Below are 20202 nucleotides of genomic sequence, written 5' to 3'. Positions count from 1 at the left end.
TGCGGCATTGCATTAACTTTAATGCAATCCCTCTCCTGCAGTAAAGTACGGACACTGATTTCATTGCAATCAGCATCCATTCGTTACTGAAATATTACATTGTGTAAACATAGCCTTAAAGTGCACAAGGCTGTTTCTGTATGTTAAAGGGAAAGTGCATGTACCTAAAACCACCTTCCTATTCCAGCTCAACACCATCCATTTAAGGCATAGTCACCCACGCCTTTCTGTAATGTCTGCATTTATTTTCCTTTACAGCATGGTCTTAGTATGTGTAGTGGATCACGTTTAGTATGTGTAGTGAATCAAGCTTGGTATTTGTAGTGGATCAAGTTTAGTATGTGTAGTGAATCAAGCTTAGTATATGTAGTGGATCATTATTTTGTCATTTAAGATTGAAATTTTGCCAAGGTTTTCTAAGGCAAATAATGAGATTTGTGTAGGCGAAATGAACAATATAGTTTTGACCTTTATGCTGGGTAGTAATGAACATGTACAAATTATTTCTTTGACATTTTCAAGCAGTTCTAAATAGGAAGAAACACCTGGTGATTGTAGGAATATGAATATTTAAAATATGTTTTGATGTTCTGTTTCCTCCCAAGGTATAATCCATAGAAACGATATTTAGCACCTGTTACATTGTGAAAAGAACATAAATAATTTCTTTGCCCAATTAGTATTATAGCCACACCACCTTGTATATTATTTCATATGACAATTGTGACATATTACAATTACTGAGTCTGTCATTTGATTTGAGTATTTCCACTTTTAAATTTTATAGTCTGTATTACTTTATGACAAGCTATCATTCTTGTACAACCCTCTCAGTCTCTAACTGGCATACTGTACATTGTTTTAGGAGGCTTATATTCATTGGTGGAGATTTATTTTAATAAAAAACTGCACCTTGGTCGATGTCTTCAAATTTCTAAAGGGCCTTTGAAAAAGAGAGGTGGCTGCCATTTTAGAAAGCAAAGGAAAAAAAATCCGACTGTATTCGGACTTTTGGAAAAATCCTCATCTCTAATAATGATCATGACAATTATTAGCGAACGTCTTTTGCATACAGTCATTATTTTTAGTTGATCACATATATGTTTTCACCATTATTTCAACATCTTCAATACTAAATTAAAGAACTTTTTAATAAGGACACACACAAAGGGCAATCAGTCCACCTGAACTAAAATAATGTACCAACATATTGTAATGACTGGTGTCCAAAATGCAAAATGACTGATGTAACTGAAGTGAACATAGTCTATAGAAGATTAAATCAATCATAGGTTATGTTCACACATTGTATTTCTGTCACTCTTTAGATCAGGTTTTTTGCAATCAGAACCAAGAATGGAACTGACAGGGCACAGTCATAGTGGAAAGATTTACTTAGTATTTCACTTAGTATTTAGTATTGGTTTTGGTTGAAAAAAGACAAACCACATGACTGGCAGAAATACTAATAAGGACAAAGAGAGATGAAAAGTATTACCGTAACATATAATGAACAGAAGAACTTAAAAATTCTAAACATATTCCCTATTTGATTGATAGAAAAAAGGATTGGTGATGATTAAATCAGTTTTTAGGGTGACAAAAAAAAAAAAAAAAGACGGCAAAGGCATGTCAATTCAATGAGAATGCCAACAAACAGTCCTGTCACAAATTAAACATTTATTGGGGAAATTTAAAAATTTGGTCGATGAGAAGGCTTCAGTCACAAAGTAGGCATCAATTATTGTCTTTGTTTATTCAATAGGAAATGGATTTGGAATAAGAGTTGTTGGTGGAAAAGAGATTCCTGGAAGTCAGGGAGAGATTGGAGCCTATATTGCTAAGATTTTACCTGGTGGAAGTGCTGAGCAGACAGGCAGACTTACAGAAGGTAAGAAACAAGAAATTGTGCAAACTGTCCATATTCAAAGATATTTAACTATATACTATATTTCTAATATATTAGCTATGGCTCCATTCAAAAGGAAATTGTTTTGTTTCAGTACTATGCATTCACTCTGTTGAGCTGAATGACATTCAGGATATGTTCACATTACGTAAGAGACCGTTACATTACGTAAGAGACCGTAAGAGACCGGCCGCTCCATGACCCGGCCGAGTCACGGAACAGCCAGTCTCTGCAAATGATCTTTCCAGCCGCAGTGTTCTGATGCGGGCGCCCCCATCAGAACTCTCATAGCACATAATGAAGCAAGCGGCCGGAGCCGCTTGCTTTATTGTGGGAACTGACAGGTCTTACTGCGGCCGCAATTCACTGAATTTTGGCCGCAGAAAACTAACATGTCAGTTCTTTGCGGCGCCGCATGGGATCCTGGCCGGAGCGTATGCGATGTGTATATGCTCCGGCCGGGATCCCACAGAAGAATAGGCAGTGTTCCACAACGTACAAAGTACGGCCGTTGTTGCCAATGGCAACAATGGCCGTACGTTTACGCTGTGTGAACATAGCCTCAAGCAGTAATTGATAAGAATTTTATTGCACATATGTATTTTTCATATATATTTTTGGGGGGCACAGAGTAATTGTATTACTTGTTTTTATATATACTTGTTGATGACTGTTTAAAAGTAAGTGTGCATAATAAAGATAACAAGTAATGTCTTAATAAGAAAATTACATGGTGCTTATGTATAAGATACTTTCTCTTAAATTCCCCTTAATCAGTGCAATCTCTTTATGAATAGTCCTTAAAGTGACTCTGTACCCACAATCTGACCCCACCAAACTGCTTGTACCTTCAGATAGCTGCTTTTAATCCAAGATCTGTCCTGGGGTCAATTCGGCAGGTGATGCAGTTATTGTTCTAAAAAACAACTTTTAAACTGGCAGCCCCGTGCCCTACGGAAGTGGCCTAGATTGTGTATGCATTAGGCTGGCGCAACCTCTCTGTCCCTCCTTCCCACCCACTTCATCATTAGGAATGCTCCAGGCAGATTGTCTCCTATTCCCCACCTGTGTCAGCTCGGCAAATGGTCTGGATCGTTAAGACACCTGTGCAAATGTTCAGCATGGAGAAAATGTTCCAGTGGCATTCCTAATGATGAAGAGGGTGGGGAGGAGGGACGGAGGGGTGGTGCAAAGTTAGGGCATAGGTATTCTAAGCCACGCCCGTATGGCACGGGGCTGTAAGTTTAAAAGTTGTTTTTTTAAGACAATAACTGCATCACCTGCCGAACGGACCGCAGGACAGATCTTGGATTAAAAGCAGCTATCCGAAGGTACAAGTGGTTTGGGGGGTCAGATTGTGGGTACAGAGTCGCTTTAATGTGGTCCTTGTATCAGACTTCTGGACCTTTGCTTTCTCTTTTCTTGTGTAATAGTTAACCCCTCCTCAACATTTAAAATACCTGTATATCATGGTGTTTTGTCAACAAAAAAACATGCAGAGAATACGCTGTATTTTAAGAAAAGCCAAAAATGAGTAAACATGATGCAAAAACAACACAGCACAGTTTAGTACGTAGTGAGTTTAACGATGCACTATTCTTTAGAGTCTTTAACCTCTTAGTGACCACCAATACGTATTTTAACAGCGGTCACTGATGGGCTTTATTCCACTACATACGCCTTTTAACAGCGTATGCTCATGTTCATGTGATCAGAGGTCCTGCGTCGTCGTCCGGTCCTCCGATGGTCTCCATAGTAAACACAGGGGCCTTTTAAATGCCCCAGGAATTAACATTGATATGCCTCTGCTCAGCCATGAGTAGATTTCCAGTCAGCATGATGCTAAAAAATACAATACACTGCACTACAGTAGTAGTGCAGTGTATTGTATCAGTGATCAAAGATCACTGTTTAGTAATAAACTAGTGTAAAAGTTAAAAAAAAAGTGCACCAAAACACCTCCCCCCCAGCCCACCCAATAATAAAAATGCATTACATTCCCTATACACAATAGACCATTACAAAAAAAGACACAAAACCTATACGTTTGGTAGCGCCATATCCATAATGACCCAATCTATAAGACTATATCAATAGTTATATTGCACAATACACGCTGTAAAATAAAAAAATAAAAAAATAAACAGCACCAGAATTGCTGTTTTCTTTAATTAATCTGCTTTAGAAAATATGTCATAAAAGAGATCAAAAAGTCATATATATGTAAAAGTTGGTATCAATAAAAACTACACATATTCCCACAAAAAATGAGGCCAAAACCAGCTCTGTTGTGCAAAAGATAAGAACACTATGGATCTTGCAATGTGGCAACAGTTTTTGTGGGTTTTTGTTAGGAAGATAGTTTCTATTGTGCCAAAGTGGTAATAGGTAAAAAAAAACTATACAAATTTGGTATCGCTATAACCATAGTGACTGCTGATACAGCTTTTTACGGTGGTCACTAATGGGCTCTATTCTGCTGCCATCAGCTTTTTACAGCGATGGCACAGAAAATGCAGCAGCACAGAGCATGGGGTCCGTTCAGGATGGTCCCTGCACTGGCAATCGCCGTTATTAACAGTATAACAGTGGCTGCTGGTAACAGGCATTGCTGGTGCCGCTGCACGCTTTCATCTCCTCTCACAGTGAATCCACGGTGAGAGAAGATGAATACATGTGGCCCGGATTAACCGTAGTGGCCCGGTCACTACCCCTTCCTGGGCGGCCATCTGATTCAAGATGGCCTCTGCCATCATTGTGAACAGGGATGGATTTCTAAAAATTATCAAAGCCCCATTCTCTCTGCCACCGTAGGTGGCGGAGGGCATGGGGCAATGATCGGGGCCAACAGGTTTGGTCCTGGTACAAGCGATTAGTGGTTTATACTATATACCGCTGATCGCTTGTTCTAAATGCTGCCGACACTGACAGGAGATAAAAAGTCAAGTGCCCCGGATTACTTGTAACTACCCCAGATTACTCATAACCACTCCAGTTTACCTATAACCGCTCAGATTACCCATGTCCCTGCATCATAATTTATTATGATTCCGGGAGCTCTGTAACAGCCAAAGTCCTTTGCTACTGAACTGACACAGCTATGTCAACACAGTAGCATGGAGCTTTAACTGTTTCAGAGCTCCCAGAATCATAGTAAATTATGATGCAGTAAATTATGATTTTTGTAAGAGTTTAGTAATGATATAAAGTGAACTTATGGACTGTTTCCCATCTATGGGTAAATTTTGTTAGCCTTTAAATTTTTTTGAATTATTTGTTTTACATGTTTTTTCTAGTTTTATAAGCTCACTTAGTTAAAAGGCTGTGGAATTTGTAATATGTGTGAAGAAAGAAATAGAGTATGACTCATTACCTCCTGACATTTATACTTGCTTGGTAGCATTCATTGCACACTTCAAAAATAATAATAGAGCTTGAAATGCATGTCATGCGTTACTAAAATAATTTAATCATATCATTGCCTAACTTCATATCCGAGCCTTGCGTGTTCATGTTTGAGGGCTAATTTTTTATGTAAACACCTTGTAAACAATTATGTAATGAAAACAATAATTGCAAAATTTAATAGTTTAAATAGCTTCTATCTATGAAATTTGCTTTAAAAAAAACTTCCCATTGAAAATACTTATTTACTTATTTACCTAATTTTGGTGTGATGTAATTGGTCAGATTGATGAAAATTGTTGAGATACTGCAGAACAGCAGATATACAACAAATGCACATATAACGTGCCATTAAGAATGAGTTTACATCATAATTTAAACCTATTGGGCATATCGTCTCGAGCCCCATTTAATTCAGTGACCCAAATGTAATCAACTAAGGACTATGTTTAGATTATTTTCCAAACGCATGTGAGCTTTTACTCACAGACTGCACAGTAAAACCTAGACAACCATGCATAGTTGCTAACTGAATTCATCGGCTTGTTGAATTGAATAGGGCCCGTGCCAATGCTAGCACAGGTGTGTCAGCAGACAATTTTTAGATTTTTCTGATATATGCATATTTGTCATTGCGACTGCAGCATCTAGCTAGATGAACAGAGGAAAAAATCTCCCTCTGTTCACCATCAGTTCCAGTGGTAGCACACCAGAGGCCTTTGATATCCTGCTACAGAAGATGATCAGCAGATTGGAAAGGGAGTTAATGCAATGCCCCGCACTGTGTGCACATATCGTTATGTTAACGTCATTCTTTTGAACGAGTGTTAAAATAATGTACCTGCCAATTATTTCCGGACGCTGTTCAGTGAACAACGTCCGGAAATGCTATGCAACGGACGCTGTTAAACGTAGTGTGAACATAGCCAAAGACTGTCTACTTGAAGTTTAGACTAACTAGCTGTTTGCTAAATGTGCTCTGAGACAGCTTTAGGGCATTGTATATACTCCTTTTAGCTCACCCATATTAGAGGTGTTTCCCCAGAGTAGACATTTATAACCTATCCTATCCAAGCCCTTCCCCCCAATCTTACTTAATGCACGCTCCCACATAGTGAGGGGGCACTTAAAAGGACTGGCGGTTAAACATACCCACCATGGCACCATTCAAAGTCAGTGTGGCTGATAAATAGAAAGACTTCGTTGTGTCTGGAATTTTTTTAATTTTTACTTTGAATGGCATTGGGCATGCTTGAGTACTGCTTAAAAAAAAAAGTTATCCCCTAATGATCATGCAGTGAGGATGGCCTCAATAAACAATAACATAATCGAAAGGGCTGGCCCTAGACGCCAATGATGTCACGGAGGGCGGGGGCCTACGGTGCCAAAGTTGGCGGAGCCAAGTGGCACTGCAGCTGTGAAGCACCGCCTAGGTGGCACAAACCTTTGATAAAAGTATTTTTTACTGGACCAAGCACCAAGAAATCTACAATAAAGTAAGGTATGGAAACGGCAGAATTTAGGCGTTACAGCTGTGTAGAGAAGTTCTCATAAAGAAAGGGGGGGGGGGTGACAGTGTCACTTTAAGGCCTTTTTACTTAGGCTGATAGTAGTCTGGCAGGAACTCCATTGCCCGATTATTGGCTCATGTAAAAAGTCTGGGAATGTCAGCTAATCACATGTTTTGTGCAGCACACAATATCATTTGTAATCAGCCACACATATTCCCATGTAAACAGTGATGTGTGGCTTACTATCGAAAAATAAAGGACCACAAAATTGACTAAGCCTTGTAAAGGCTTTATAACTCTCTACACCTGATTGCTGATCTCACTGATTGGCATCTCTATGTGGCTACAGGTTTGGCCATGTGAAAAGGCCCTTACTGGCATCACAGCTGCAATATGAACAGGGGCAAGAATGAAATGTAAATAGTAAGGTCTTGGTGGTGGTGAGGGTGTGTGTGTGGGGGGGGGGGGGGGTCAAGTTGATCATTGTAACAATACTGAAGAGTGTCTTTTTGTTGTTTAGTAGCCAGGTTAATCCCATGTATTCAGGAAGTTGTTTGTATCCCATCTTCTGGCAGACCATAAATGGTTTCTGAAACAGGGGGTGGATTAGCTTAATATTTACAACAAAGTTTATTCATCCCAACAGCAAAACTACTTGTTTGACATAAGCTGAGACATTTTTTAGACCAGCTCAGCAAATCAGGAATTATAGTCATAGTTATAACAAAAAGCTTTGTCAGCCTAAAGCCTTAGTACAGGTTGTATACTATAGGTGTGAGCTATAGGAAGCTCAAGATATTTACTCTGTAAAGGAATTTCTAATGAAATGAGCTATGAGGTATGAGGTCACTGCTGTCTGCATGGAACACGAATGTGGAATGCATATAACAGACTTCCCCCCTGCCCGGGCAGCATCAGTGATAAGATGCTGGGAGCGGGAACCCTGTATTACTATGCACCGCGCTGTAATGAATCAGTGCGGCGCATATGCATACAGTTCACCGCTTCCAGCATCTTATCCCAGATGCTGCCCGGGTGAGGGAGAAGTCCGTTACATGCATTCCACGTTCTTGTTCCATACAAAACATGGAAGGTGTAAATGCAGCCTTACAGTAGGTTTATGAATACAATATTCCTGCATCATTGTAGTAGTAGTAGTAATCCAAGAATGCACTGGATACCAACTGCAAATCTGTAGTTCTGTATTCTGTTATTGTCACTAATAGAGTGCCACAGGCCTTTTATGCTTTACATCTAAAATCTGTGTCTGGCACTGAAGCACATTCCTATCTGTGTCTGTCACTAAAGCACATTCTCATTAAAATAAATGGGACTAAGTGTTCCACTAGCCAGAAAGCTGTAGGTGCAGATCCGATTGGATGCTTTAACTTTTTTTGGAGAAGGCATTCTCCATTCTTTCTGATGAGTAGGCAGTCTCTATCTCTTAGAACAGGGTTATGTTTAACTGAATGCATTTTTATATAGCTGTCAAGTGTTCAGCAACTTTGACATTTGAACTTTTATCTTCATAGCTAGGATTGTCAGCCCTTGACAACACTTTTTTTTAAATATGAATTGCTATGAATTTACATATACCAAAGCACTTTCACTAAACTTAGTACTTCATATTGTATAAATATACTTAATAATGTTTTACTGTCTTTTGTTTGTCTATTTTTCATTGCCCCTGTTAGCCAGAATCCTACTTCACACTGACGAGGGGCAACTACCCCGTAATGGCTGTCTGTGGATAGATGCCTGTCTTGGTAAACCCTTGTCATGTCGCAATACTCGCCGCTGAGTTAGACTTTGACGTAAAAGGGGCCACCCTGGTATTTCCCTATTTATGTTCCAATACTCACAACCAAGTGGGGCTACGTATCAGGGTGGTTTGGTGAGTCACCCCCTTAGCAATAGGCTTTCCTCCCCTGGTGGGATAACTGGCTAATTCTGTGTTTTGAGACTCATAACTGAGGCTCCACAAACCCCTCTTTTGCATATTTAATAATGTTGTCAATAATATTGATCACAACTGTACTTTTTATTACTTGAAAAGCTGCCTAAAAGTGACCTAATGTTAAGGACAATGCAAGTATATGTATCTATAGTGTAACATGGCCAGGATTAGGTGTCTATGTTTGACTGCAGGAATTCACAGCCTATCTGGTGCTCTTTCTTCTGACAAAAAGAATTGTTGTTGATTAACAAAAATTGTCTACAAAATGGCATGCCTGCAACTATAACACCATTTTGAACATTACAGTAAAAGAAAGGTGGCAGAAGCACTGCATCACAAATGCTTTCCATGCTTGATTTTTTTTCCTATGCAAAATTTGGTTTATTCTGTAGGTTCCAGAGTGAATACCTCTGCGGCAGAAGTGAGCAGGTTGCCCACCTTGAAGCTCACAATAGAGATCTAGTGGAGAAAAGTGCTATTTTGAGGGTAATTAGCTACCCTAAGAGGGGCACAGGGCCATATTTACAGCTCGTACTGCCCTGCATCATAGTCCACCTAATAGGGACATGTTAAAGGGATTAAAAAGAAGTGGCCCTATGAGCCCAGAGAGACCCCAACAGCAAGGACAGTAGTTCTGGAAATTTATATAGTAAGATGCAATTACAGAGGTAGGAATAAATACAACAGAGAGCAGTATACTTAAAGTGTCACTGTTGTTATACATTTCAAAATCTAAATCAACAGTAGATGTGATATAAAGCAAGTTTGCAATTTACATTCATTTTTTTTAGTTATCATAGAAAATACGGCGCTTCCTGTGTTTAGACTCTTTTTTTTTTCTCTTTCAAAGAGTCTAAACACAGGAAGTCCCGTATTTCCCAGGTCATCTGCGCTCACAGAAAAGGCAGTCATGTGACTGATGGACACATTGAGCTGTGACATCCTGTACAGGTCAGACTTCATGTGTTTAGTCACTTTTTTTCAACCAGCACAAGACTAAAAATCTGCCTTCAGACTGGACCTGGATTTCTGGTAAGTACAGCTTTGCTTTACAACATAATAATGAACAACAACATAATGAATTTAAATTGCAAACTTGCTTTATATCACATCTACTGTTGATTTAGAAAGTTATAAGAACAGTGACACTATAGGACCAATTAAGAATGACATGCTTAGTAGGAGTTGGTAGTCCATGGTGTCAACTGCTGCCCAGAAATTCAGAAGAATTAATAAAAAATGTTTGCCATTAGATGAAAGAGTCTACCTGAAATCATTTGAAACTCTTAAGTCAATTTCTGTAACTTGCAAAGTGTTTAAACTATATTGTAGGGTGTCAAGAGGAGCCAGAAAGGAATAAAAGAAAGATAAGGGTATACATCAGGGGACTCCCCAACAGATAACTCCATCGTATGGCTATTGTATAATGGATGCCATTTGTGGAAATCATAGTACATCATACATCATACTCCCATGTTAAAATAAAAATAAAAATTATATACCATATACCTTGTTTCCATAGGAACCTGCTCTATAGAATAGCACAAAGGTCTGCAATATTTCATCCAACAATTGAATGTAAATTTTGATGAAAATCACTTGATCCCAGGACACCCTTTTATTTCAGAAACAAAAGGGAAAATTACTTATTTGAATACCCCAGCAAGTAATGGGTGAGGGGGCCTATCTAGGCTATGTCTGGACATGACTTCTATTCTGAAAGCCGCCTTATCGGATCAAGGGCGAGTTTTTCCAATGAGAAGGTGATCAAAGAAGACCAGAATTTTCTCAGAAATTGCTGCAAGTGGTCTTGTGGTTTAAAGGTTATCAGCCCAGAAAAATGCAACACTGACCAGGAACATTCCCTGTGACACATAGCTACTTGACATGTTCAATGTGTTGTCCATTGAGCTGAACAAAGAGCTGAAAGCACTTAATCCAGTCATAACGCCAATTTTGATATTTAGGGTACAAACCCACTTGACGTATTTGCTGCGTGAATCAGTCTTAAAAATAAGCAGGCAAAATGCAGGTTGGCTTTATATGATTGTTCTGCGTTAAAATACGCAATTGCGTATTTTTGAAGCGTGAAGCTTGTTGTTAGCAAAGCATCAGTTTTTAACAACCTGTGCGAAAAACGCATGTAGCTTCACACTTCAAAAATACGCAATTGCGTATTTTAACGCAGAACAATTGTATAAAGCCAACCTGCGTTTTGCTTGCTTATTTTTAAGACTGATTCACGCAGCAAATACGTCAAGTGGGTTTGTACCCTTAAAAAAAGTCTGTTATTGCCGCAATTTAACTGACTGCAATGGCAATGCATTGAAGTCAATGGAAAGACAGACGTCCAATGCACACAATGTATTGAATAATGGACGTTTATTTTTGGACGTCTTTTGCAAACAGCGGACATTTTTTATTAGTTGTTCATACACAGTTTTTCTTTTCCCACCGTTCTTTCTCAGTTTTTACTTTTCCATTAAGCCACACCCAAAGGCCAATTAGTAACCCCAAACTAGAATAATGTATAAACAGCCGTCATTGCACTGAGGGGAGGCCAGGCTTCTAAATGACGTCCGTTATTTTAGCCTCAAAATGACGGACGTCATTTTAAACGGAGGTAAAAAAACGTTGTGGGAGACTTTTGACCCTGTACATCTGCAAAATGCATTGGGAAATTTCCTGACACATATAGCCTAATTGATAGTTAACAGCACTAGACAAGGCAACAGAATGTTTTCAGTAATCAGGTTATAGAAGCATATTTAAAAGTAGAGAAAAAGAGAAAGGTAAATGTATTCACTAGATAGTGGTGAGAGCTGTGGAGAAAGACAGGACAAGATGCGGGGAATTGGTGTGACTGAATAAGATCACTAATGTAGATGGTAGACCTTTTAAAATAATGGGTTAAATTGCTTCCTTGTGTTCAGAAGTGCCCTCATACCCTCAATTATGGAAGCAACATCTCACACATTTATCTGCCATTTATACATTACAATAAAGCTTTTATTCCTACAGAGCTTACTGTCTCATTCACTCCAAAATATAAAGCAGGCTAGACAGTAGACATGGTCAAGCTGTAAATTTTGCTTTGACAAAATATGCCACAAATGGGCTATGTTTACAATAAGGGAAAAAAAAAGGAAAAAGGCTTCCGCTTTTTTAAAAAAAAATATATATATATTGACTTCAATAAATTGCATTGACGTCTATGGAATAACGGACGACATTTGCACACAGTGAATTAAATGACAGACGTCGTTTGAGGCGGACATTAATAAATGTTCAAAATTATTACTTTCAAACGTCTTTTGCAAAGAGCAGACATTATTTTTTTTAGTTCCTCACATAAATTTTTCTTTTTTCGCTGTCCTTTTACCGTCTTTACTATTAAATTCATTTGACTTCAATTAAAGACACACCCATAGGCTAACTTGCACTCATGGGCGACCAAACAGCGAAATAACGTTGTGGGTATATAGCCATAAAGGGGCTTCTGGCAGCATAGCACCATCCAAACAGTGATATAACCGTAATTGTGTATAGTAATGGTTTGGTGGCTAGGGCATTGGACTCTGAGAACTGGAACTGAGTCCTTGATGTTTATTGATGATGAGACTGTGATTATAGGTTGTAGGATAAATAATCCTTCTACTTATAATTGTTAGTTTTCTAAATTTTTAGCTTGTGAAGATGGAGGGACTATGCACAAAAGCTGCAGCTTCTAAGCATGCCCAAAGGCAACCAATTACAGAAAAAAAAATACATGCCCTAATACACTTTCCCAATATATTTATCTTGCCTGTGCCCCTGCTCAGTATAACCTGCAAATGTACTTTGAAAAAGTCCTGTGCTATATGTAAATGCTGGACAACTAGTCATCTGGGTGTACCCTCTCTTCAAAATAGTCACAATCCTCGATGTATCAGTAATACATCACAAAGAGGCAGGCACTTCAAGCAGGAGAATGTGTTTGAGGCTATTTTGAACATGTGTAGTACATAGTACAGTGAAAATAGGATGCAAGAGGAACTACCCAGATGTCCCGCATTTGCATACATTGAAACATTTTCAAAGTACATTATGGCCAGGTGTGGGTTATACCAGTTATACCAGGCAGGGACAATGGCAAGCAATATATGTTTGGAAAGTATGTTAGAGGATGTATTCGCATGGTTGCTTAGTGTTATAGAGATTTTTCTGGTAATTGGTTTCCTCTAAAGCAGTGCTTCTCAAACTTTTTCTACTGGAGCCTCACCCAACAGACCAAGGCAATGCCTGGGCCTCACCAGACTGACCAAGAGGGTGCCTGGGCCTCAACATCTGTGGTGAAAGTCCATTTAAAGGTGAAAATAATGCTAGGGCTACCTTTTTACCCCTGTCTTAAGCTCTATATACTAATAAGGTAAGTACAAAATAAATTAATAATGTCGCTAAAGTGGAGATTTTTGCGAACAGCAAAAGGACTGTGCAGATTATAGTGATTTTGTGAAAACTGGCTCCTCAGCTGGACCTCACCAACAACCAGGGGGCGCCTCACTGTTGAGGTCCGCCTCACAGTTTGAGAAGCACTGCTCTAAAGGGAACATGCCCACTGGAATGCTGGAGAACCCTTGGTGGGTTCTCTTGACACCCCTGTGTGCTGCAGCACCTCAGTTGAGAACTACTGCTTTGTACTATATATTTAATTAATATAACCTGGTAATCTGGAAGTCATTATTTGCACCAAAGGCATCATTAAAGTATTTGGATATTGCTTAACTTCCTTTTTCAAAATTTATACAAATGTAACTAAATCTATACTTTTGGAGCACCCCTTTTTTTATTCTGTTTTGCGTGTTTGTACAGTGGGGGCGACAGGTATATACAATGTATTCAATATATTATTTTTGGATTTTGTTATGCCACAGCACAGGATTACCGCAAAACATGTACGAAGATCCATTTTAGTTTTTGTAAGTTATGATTGTACCATTTTGCAGTGGACATTCCTTGTGTGCCGTACTCAAATATTTCAGCTTGCTGTGTGAAAAGTAAGAATGTGAGATTTCTTCTTAAAGTAGCACATAAAATTATTGAAGACCAAGAGTATTTTTCTCCAAATTCTATCCCAAACTTGTTTTTATTTTTCATCAGTAAAATAAAATATGCCCTGTGTATTTTTCATTTTATACTGCCCATTATCACACGTTAATTTTGAATTATATCATTATGTTGTTTTTGACATTTCCATTTTTGAGGAATTAATCTTTTATATTAAAAAAAAAAGCTACTTTAAGAAATCACATTCATTAAAATACTCTCAAGATACACTATATCATGGTGCACTATGAATTTTGTGGTTTGTATATTTCTACATTACTAGAAGTTGATTAAATGGATCAGCAACATGGCATCCACTAAAAAGAACACAATTTTCTGTTTACACGCTCATGGAAATGATCCTGCTCTGCTGTTTACAGCAATGAGTAAAGTGATATAGGCATGACACAAAATGTTTTTGTTTTAATCACTTAAGAGAAATAAAAAATCCTATGTTATTATATTTAATTTGATTTATAGCAAATATAATGTAATAATACATTATCTCTAAATTAAAGGGGTTTTCCGGCCATTACACCTTTTTGCAAAATGCCTGGGTAGGGGTGAGTGAAAAAAAAACCCACACACCTCCTTGGCTTCCATGCTGGCATCCGTACTCCGCAATTCTAGTCCCTGTTATGCGCCTGAATCTGGGTTTGAGACATGACATAGCAGACCCACTCAGCCATTCTTTTGCACAGGCAGGACACTGCTACAGCCAACGAATAACTGAACGGGCTTCCGCATCAAATTTCTAAACAAGGAAGCGGCTGCACCCCAGGGACTGGAGCTGTGGAGTACATGTGGCAGCACAGAAGCCAGAGAGGTAACTGTATTTTCTTTTCCACTCACCTCCTTCCCGAACATTCCACAAAAGGGGTCCGGGCCAGATAACGCCTTTAAGTGTAATTCAGCTTTTCTCCAGAGATAGGACACTGTCCTGCCCTCATACTCTCCTTTAGTTGTATTTATATTTCTTAGCAGCTCATGGCAACAACCTTTGGTAGCCAGTCAAGCTGTGGAGAATGTTTGTAAAGGCCCATATGTCTGCAGTAAACTCTCTTCATACTGTTGTCAGTACCCATATTCTCCATTGTTATTGGATCCATAAAAATATTTCAGATTATTTTAATTTATTTTGCAAGGGTCCGGAAATATCCTAGTTGATTAACTTATATTAGGGTTCACCACTTTTTACAGGCTAAGCTTGTCTGTCAAAAGCAACCTATGAAAACAGACATGTATACAGAATATATTCTTAGAAAAAAGGCTCTGACTTTTTTTTTTTCAAGAAAAAGCACCACTCTAGTCCATGGGCTGTGTCTGCTATTGCCTCACTTGTGTTTGAGATTGTGGGAGCTAGGTGAGAGGTTTTACTCTGGGAAAAAGAAGAATATTTAACTCAAGCATTAGCGTACCTTCACATGTACCGTATCCGCGTCAGATTTTACACTGCGAGTTCACAGCAAAATCCGCTGCAGATACCTCTCCTGTAATTCCCAATGTGATTGTCATCCTGCTACGAGTGTGTAAATGACGGCCCGATTAATCCCCCACTGCCGGGAAGATACTTCACCTGCTTCACATTCCGGCCGCATCTAAGGCTCCCTTCTCCCAGAGGTCCCGCGCAGCCAATCAGTAACAGTGCTGCTGTAATCACATTGGAAATGACAGAAGAGGTATCCTGAGCGGATTTCGCTGTCCTCTGCGGACACAGTACCTGTGAATGTACCCTTACACTTTAACTTAGGCTGGGTTCACACTACGTATATTTGAGGCTGTATATTTCAGGCCTCATAGCAACCAAAACCAGGAGTGGATTGAAAACACAGAAAGGCTATGTTTACACAATGTTGAAACTGAGTGGATGGCCGTCATATAATGGTAAATAACTGCCATTATTTCAATATAACAGCCGTTGTTTTAAAATAACAGCAAATGTTTGCCATTAAATGAAGGCCATCCACTCAATTACAACATTATGTGAACAGAGATTTTTGTGTTTTCAATCCACTCCTGGTTTTGGTTGCTATGAGGATCTGACTTGAGGACCAAATACAGCCTCAAATATACGTAGTGTGAACATAGCCTTACCCATCTTATAAAATGATGGTTTCTCTAGAATATGCCATTACTTTATGACTGGCGAACATATGACCTCTGAAAGTGGAGGAGCTACAACACTATTTCACTACTGCTCGCTCTTCTACGTTTTCCTAACACACCAGTGCTCCTAGGCACCTGGTTGTGCAGGGAACTGTAGCTCATCAAAATAATTTAAATGGACTTGTGCTACAGTTTCCCAAGCATCAGTGTGCAAGAAAACAGGGAAGTGAATGTATTGCTTAATCCGCACTACAGCATAGAGAGATGGCATATTATAGTGATGTCATCTTGTTAGAAGATGGGAATCCCATTTTAAATTAAAAAAAAAAGAAAAAGAAAAAAAATGGTTTCAAACATCTATCAATTCAATATGTAAGGCTAATAACTAACACATAAATCATTGTGATTATTTAAACATAATTTGCACTTTCTTAGCATGCAAAAATGACTGTGTTTTGCATGCTTTGGACGAGCAAACCATGTTTCAAGATTCACAATGTATGCTTAAAGTGTTCTGTTTATTTAAGAAAACTTTTGACATGTTACAGAGACATGTCAGAAGTTTAGATCAATCTGGGTCTGGGCGTTCAGAGCCACACTAATCACTAGAACAAGTAGGGAGAATCGCATGGCTATGCGCTTCACTCCTCTTCTCTGTCTAATTGTAAGAGTCAAGCTTTATAGATGTATAATGGAGCCCATCTCCTGCATCTGGCTGGAGATTAAATAACCTGGGAAGTGAAGTGTACAACCGTACACTTTTTTCCTGCTTGTTCTAATGATCCCTTGTGGTCTGATCAAAACATTTCACAAGTCTCTGTGACTTGTCAAACGTTTTATTAAATAACAGGGACATTTTAAGGAATGTAAGGCTCATATAGTAGCTTTAAAATGACAATAATAACTTTTTCTATATTTTTGTATAAAAAACAATGATGGTATAAATTATCTTTCCAGGAATGCTGGTTTTAGAATGGAATGGTTTCCAATTAACTGGAAAGACATATGAAGAAGTTCAGAGTATTATTGGTCAGTCAAGTGGGGAAGCAGAAATTTGTGTAAGACTGTGAGTTTGCATTCATATTTCTATTTCAACTGTTTAGTATTTTCACTGTTGGCTTACATTAAATTCCTAAAGAGCAGCTACCGCTTAAATATAGTTTTTGTACGGGTTTAGACCAGTTACTATATTTTACTCATTTCGAGCTTCAAAAATTTATTTCAGAATGTGGGCCCTTTTTTTGCCCTCATACAACACCCCCCCCCCCTCCCCTTTTTGTAAATTTTTTGGTTCCCAAAATATGTGCTGAAATACATGCCTACTTTCCACAATACTGATATATAGCACATAATAAAAGTCCTGATGCTTACATTTAAACTCACCGGCCACTTTATTAGGTACACCTGTCCAACTGCACGTTACCACTTAATTTCTAATCAGCCAATCACATGGCGGCAACTCAGTGCATTTAGGCATGTAGACATGGTCAAGACAATCTCCTGCAGTTCAAACCGAGCATCAGTATGGGGAAGAAAGGTGATTCGAGTGCCTGATCTACTGGGATTTTCATGCACAACCATCTCTAGGGTTTACAGAGAATGGTGCGAAAAAGAAAAAACATCCAGTGAGCGGCAGTTCTGTGGGCGGAAATGCCTTGTTGATGCCAGAGGTCAGAGAAGAATGGGCAGACTGGTTCGAGCTGATAGAAAGGCAACAGTGACTCAAATAGCCAACCGTTACAACCAAGGTAGGCAGAAGAGCATCTCTGAACGCACAGTACGTCAAACTTTGAGGCAGATGGGCTACAGCAGCAGAAGACCATACCGGGTGCCACTCCTTTCAGCTAAAAACAGGAAACTGAGGCTACAATTTGCACAAGCTCATCGAAATTGGACAGTAGAAGATTGGAAAAACGTTGCCTGGTCTGATGAGTCTCGATTTTTGCTGCGACATTCGGATGGTAGGGTCAGAATTTGGCGTCAACAACATGAAAGCATGGATCCATCCTGCCTTGTATCAACGGTTCAGGCTGGTGGTGGTGGTGTCATGGTGTGGGGAATATTTTCTTGGCACTCTTTGGGCCCCTTGGTACCAATTGAGCATTGCTGCAACGCCACAGCCTACCTGAGTATTGTTGCTGACCATGTCCATCCCTTTATGACCACAATGTACCCAACATCTGATGGCTACTTTCAGCAGGATAATGCGCCATGTCATAAAGCTAGAATCATCTCAGACTGGTTTCTTGAACATGACAATGAGTTCACTGTACTCAAATGGCATCCACAGTCACCAGATCTCAATCCAATAGAGCATCTTTGGGATGTGGTGGAATGGGAGATTCGCATCATGGATGTGCAGCCGACAAATCTGCGGCAACTGTGTGATGCCATCATGTCAATATGGACCAAAATCTCTGAGGAATGCTTCCAGCACCTTGTTGAATCTATGCCATGAAGAATTGAGGCAGTTCTGAAGGCAAAAGGGGGTCCAACCCGTTACTAGCATGGTGTACCTAATAAAGTGGCCGGTGAGTGTATATCACATGTGTAACAATTGCAGACTGCATGAGAACTAACTGACACTGTTGAATTGAATTGAATTGAGAAAAAAATGTGTGGGGATTTTTAAATGTAAAATGGCTCATTGTAGATAGTTTTACATCTGACGAAATGGCCAAAATAAGTGGAAGCAAAGCCTGAAATAATGCTGTCACAAAAAAAGTGAACGGTGCTACCTATTTATTTTTTCTACATGACGTATGAAGTATGCAGAGAATAATCTGCTCATTTGCAGTTATGAACTGAATGTACACAGACCCCAATCACTTAACAGGGGTGGAAAAGTAGCACTTCAGCCTCCGTTCAGATAATGTCCATTAGAGGATCCATTTATTTGCTGATCGGAATAGAACAGACCTCTCTGCTATTCCATACATCAATTCCTAGTAATAAAATGTGTACCATTTATTATGTATTTTTCTCTTAGCATACAAGTCTAATTTACATCCATTATAACTATACAGTGGAATTATATACTGGGGGGGGGGGAGTCCCCTGAAAAATATTCCCAATGGACACAGAAAAAAATGTGTTGGGAAAAGAGTTTAATGGTTCAGCTCCTCACCTTGAGAAGTTATGTTTCAGAACAGTATTTTTTACCTATAATATCACTTTTATGCAGGTTGTTAGATCCTTCAGCTTTCATTGTTTGTCTTTTCCCCCTTTTCCTTTCTTCTGTTAGGGACAAAAGCATGTTATCAAATTCTGCAACTCCACAGAATTTAGAGCTGCATGACCCAGGGAAGGCTGGTAAGTTGGATCAAAATTCAATAAGGTATTGGCTTGTCCCAAAAATAACATGTGTAAACAATTAATTAAAGAATTTAAGTCTTCTATTTTTCTAAGAACAGCACAACTCTTGTCCATGGTCTGTGTTTGGTATTCCAGTTTAACCCTATTCTTCTCAATGGCACTGCGCTACAATATCAAATGTATTGATGCTGTTTATGGAAAAAAGCTAACTTTTTGTAAAGAGGACAAAAATAGGATTTATAACACATTTGTGGTCTTATATATATATGTTTTCAAAGCAACTTTGTGCACATTTTCACAAATGTATCACGCTGCATTCCTCTCTAACATACAGTGGGGAAAATAGGTATTAGATAATTTGATACACTGACAATTTTGCAAGATTTCCCACCTACAAAGAATGGAGGAGTCTGTAATTTTTATTGTAGGTACACTTAAACTGTGAGAGGCATAATATATAATCTACATCTGTATCTATCCAGAAAATCCCATTGTATAATTTTTAAATAATTGCATAAAATAAGTATTTGATCACCTACCAACCAGCAAGAATTCTGGCTCTCACAGACCTGATAATTTTTTCTTAAAGAACCTCCTCCTACTCTGCATTTATAATATATATTAATTGCACCTGCTTGAACTCATTACCTGTATAAAAAAAACACCTGTCCACACACTCAATCACACTCCAAACTCTCCACCATGGCCAAGACCAAGAATGGGAGGAGTGGAAAAAAAATACTCCTGCAGTGTGTACAAACCTTGTCAAGAACTACAGGAAATGCCTTACCTTTGTCATTGCAAACAAGGGTTTCTATACCAAATATTAAATTCTGTTTTTCTATTGTATCAAATACTTATTTAATGCATTTAAATCAAAATACTTTTACAATACAATGAGATTTTCTGGATTT

The 20202-nt window shown here is 38.8% G+C and overlaps 1 protein-coding gene across 1 annotated transcript in view; it reads left to right on the top strand.

The window, feature by feature from the left end:
- Positions 1-20202, top strand: part of PCLO (piccolo presynaptic cytomatrix protein) — a 259253-nt gene that overhangs the window by 199875 nt on the left and 39176 nt on the right. Inside the window, exons 11-13 of the mRNA XM_069957749.1 lie at positions 1766-1891; positions 16931-17039; positions 19218-19285. Coding sequence (XP_069813850.1) covers positions 1766-1891; positions 16931-17039; positions 19218-19285 — 303 coding nt within the window. The remainder of the gene's footprint in view (positions 1-1765; positions 1892-16930; positions 17040-19217; positions 19286-20202) is intronic.

Source organism: Dendropsophus ebraccatus, chromosome 1 (genome assembly GCF_027789765.1).
Source record: "Dendropsophus ebraccatus isolate aDenEbr1 chromosome 1, aDenEbr1.pat, whole genome shotgun sequence".
Lineage (NCBI taxonomy): Eukaryota > Metazoa > Chordata > Amphibia > Anura > Hylidae > Dendropsophus > Dendropsophus ebraccatus.
The sequence above is the reverse complement of the archived record's forward strand: the minus strand, read 5'-3'. Positions and strand labels throughout refer to the sequence as shown.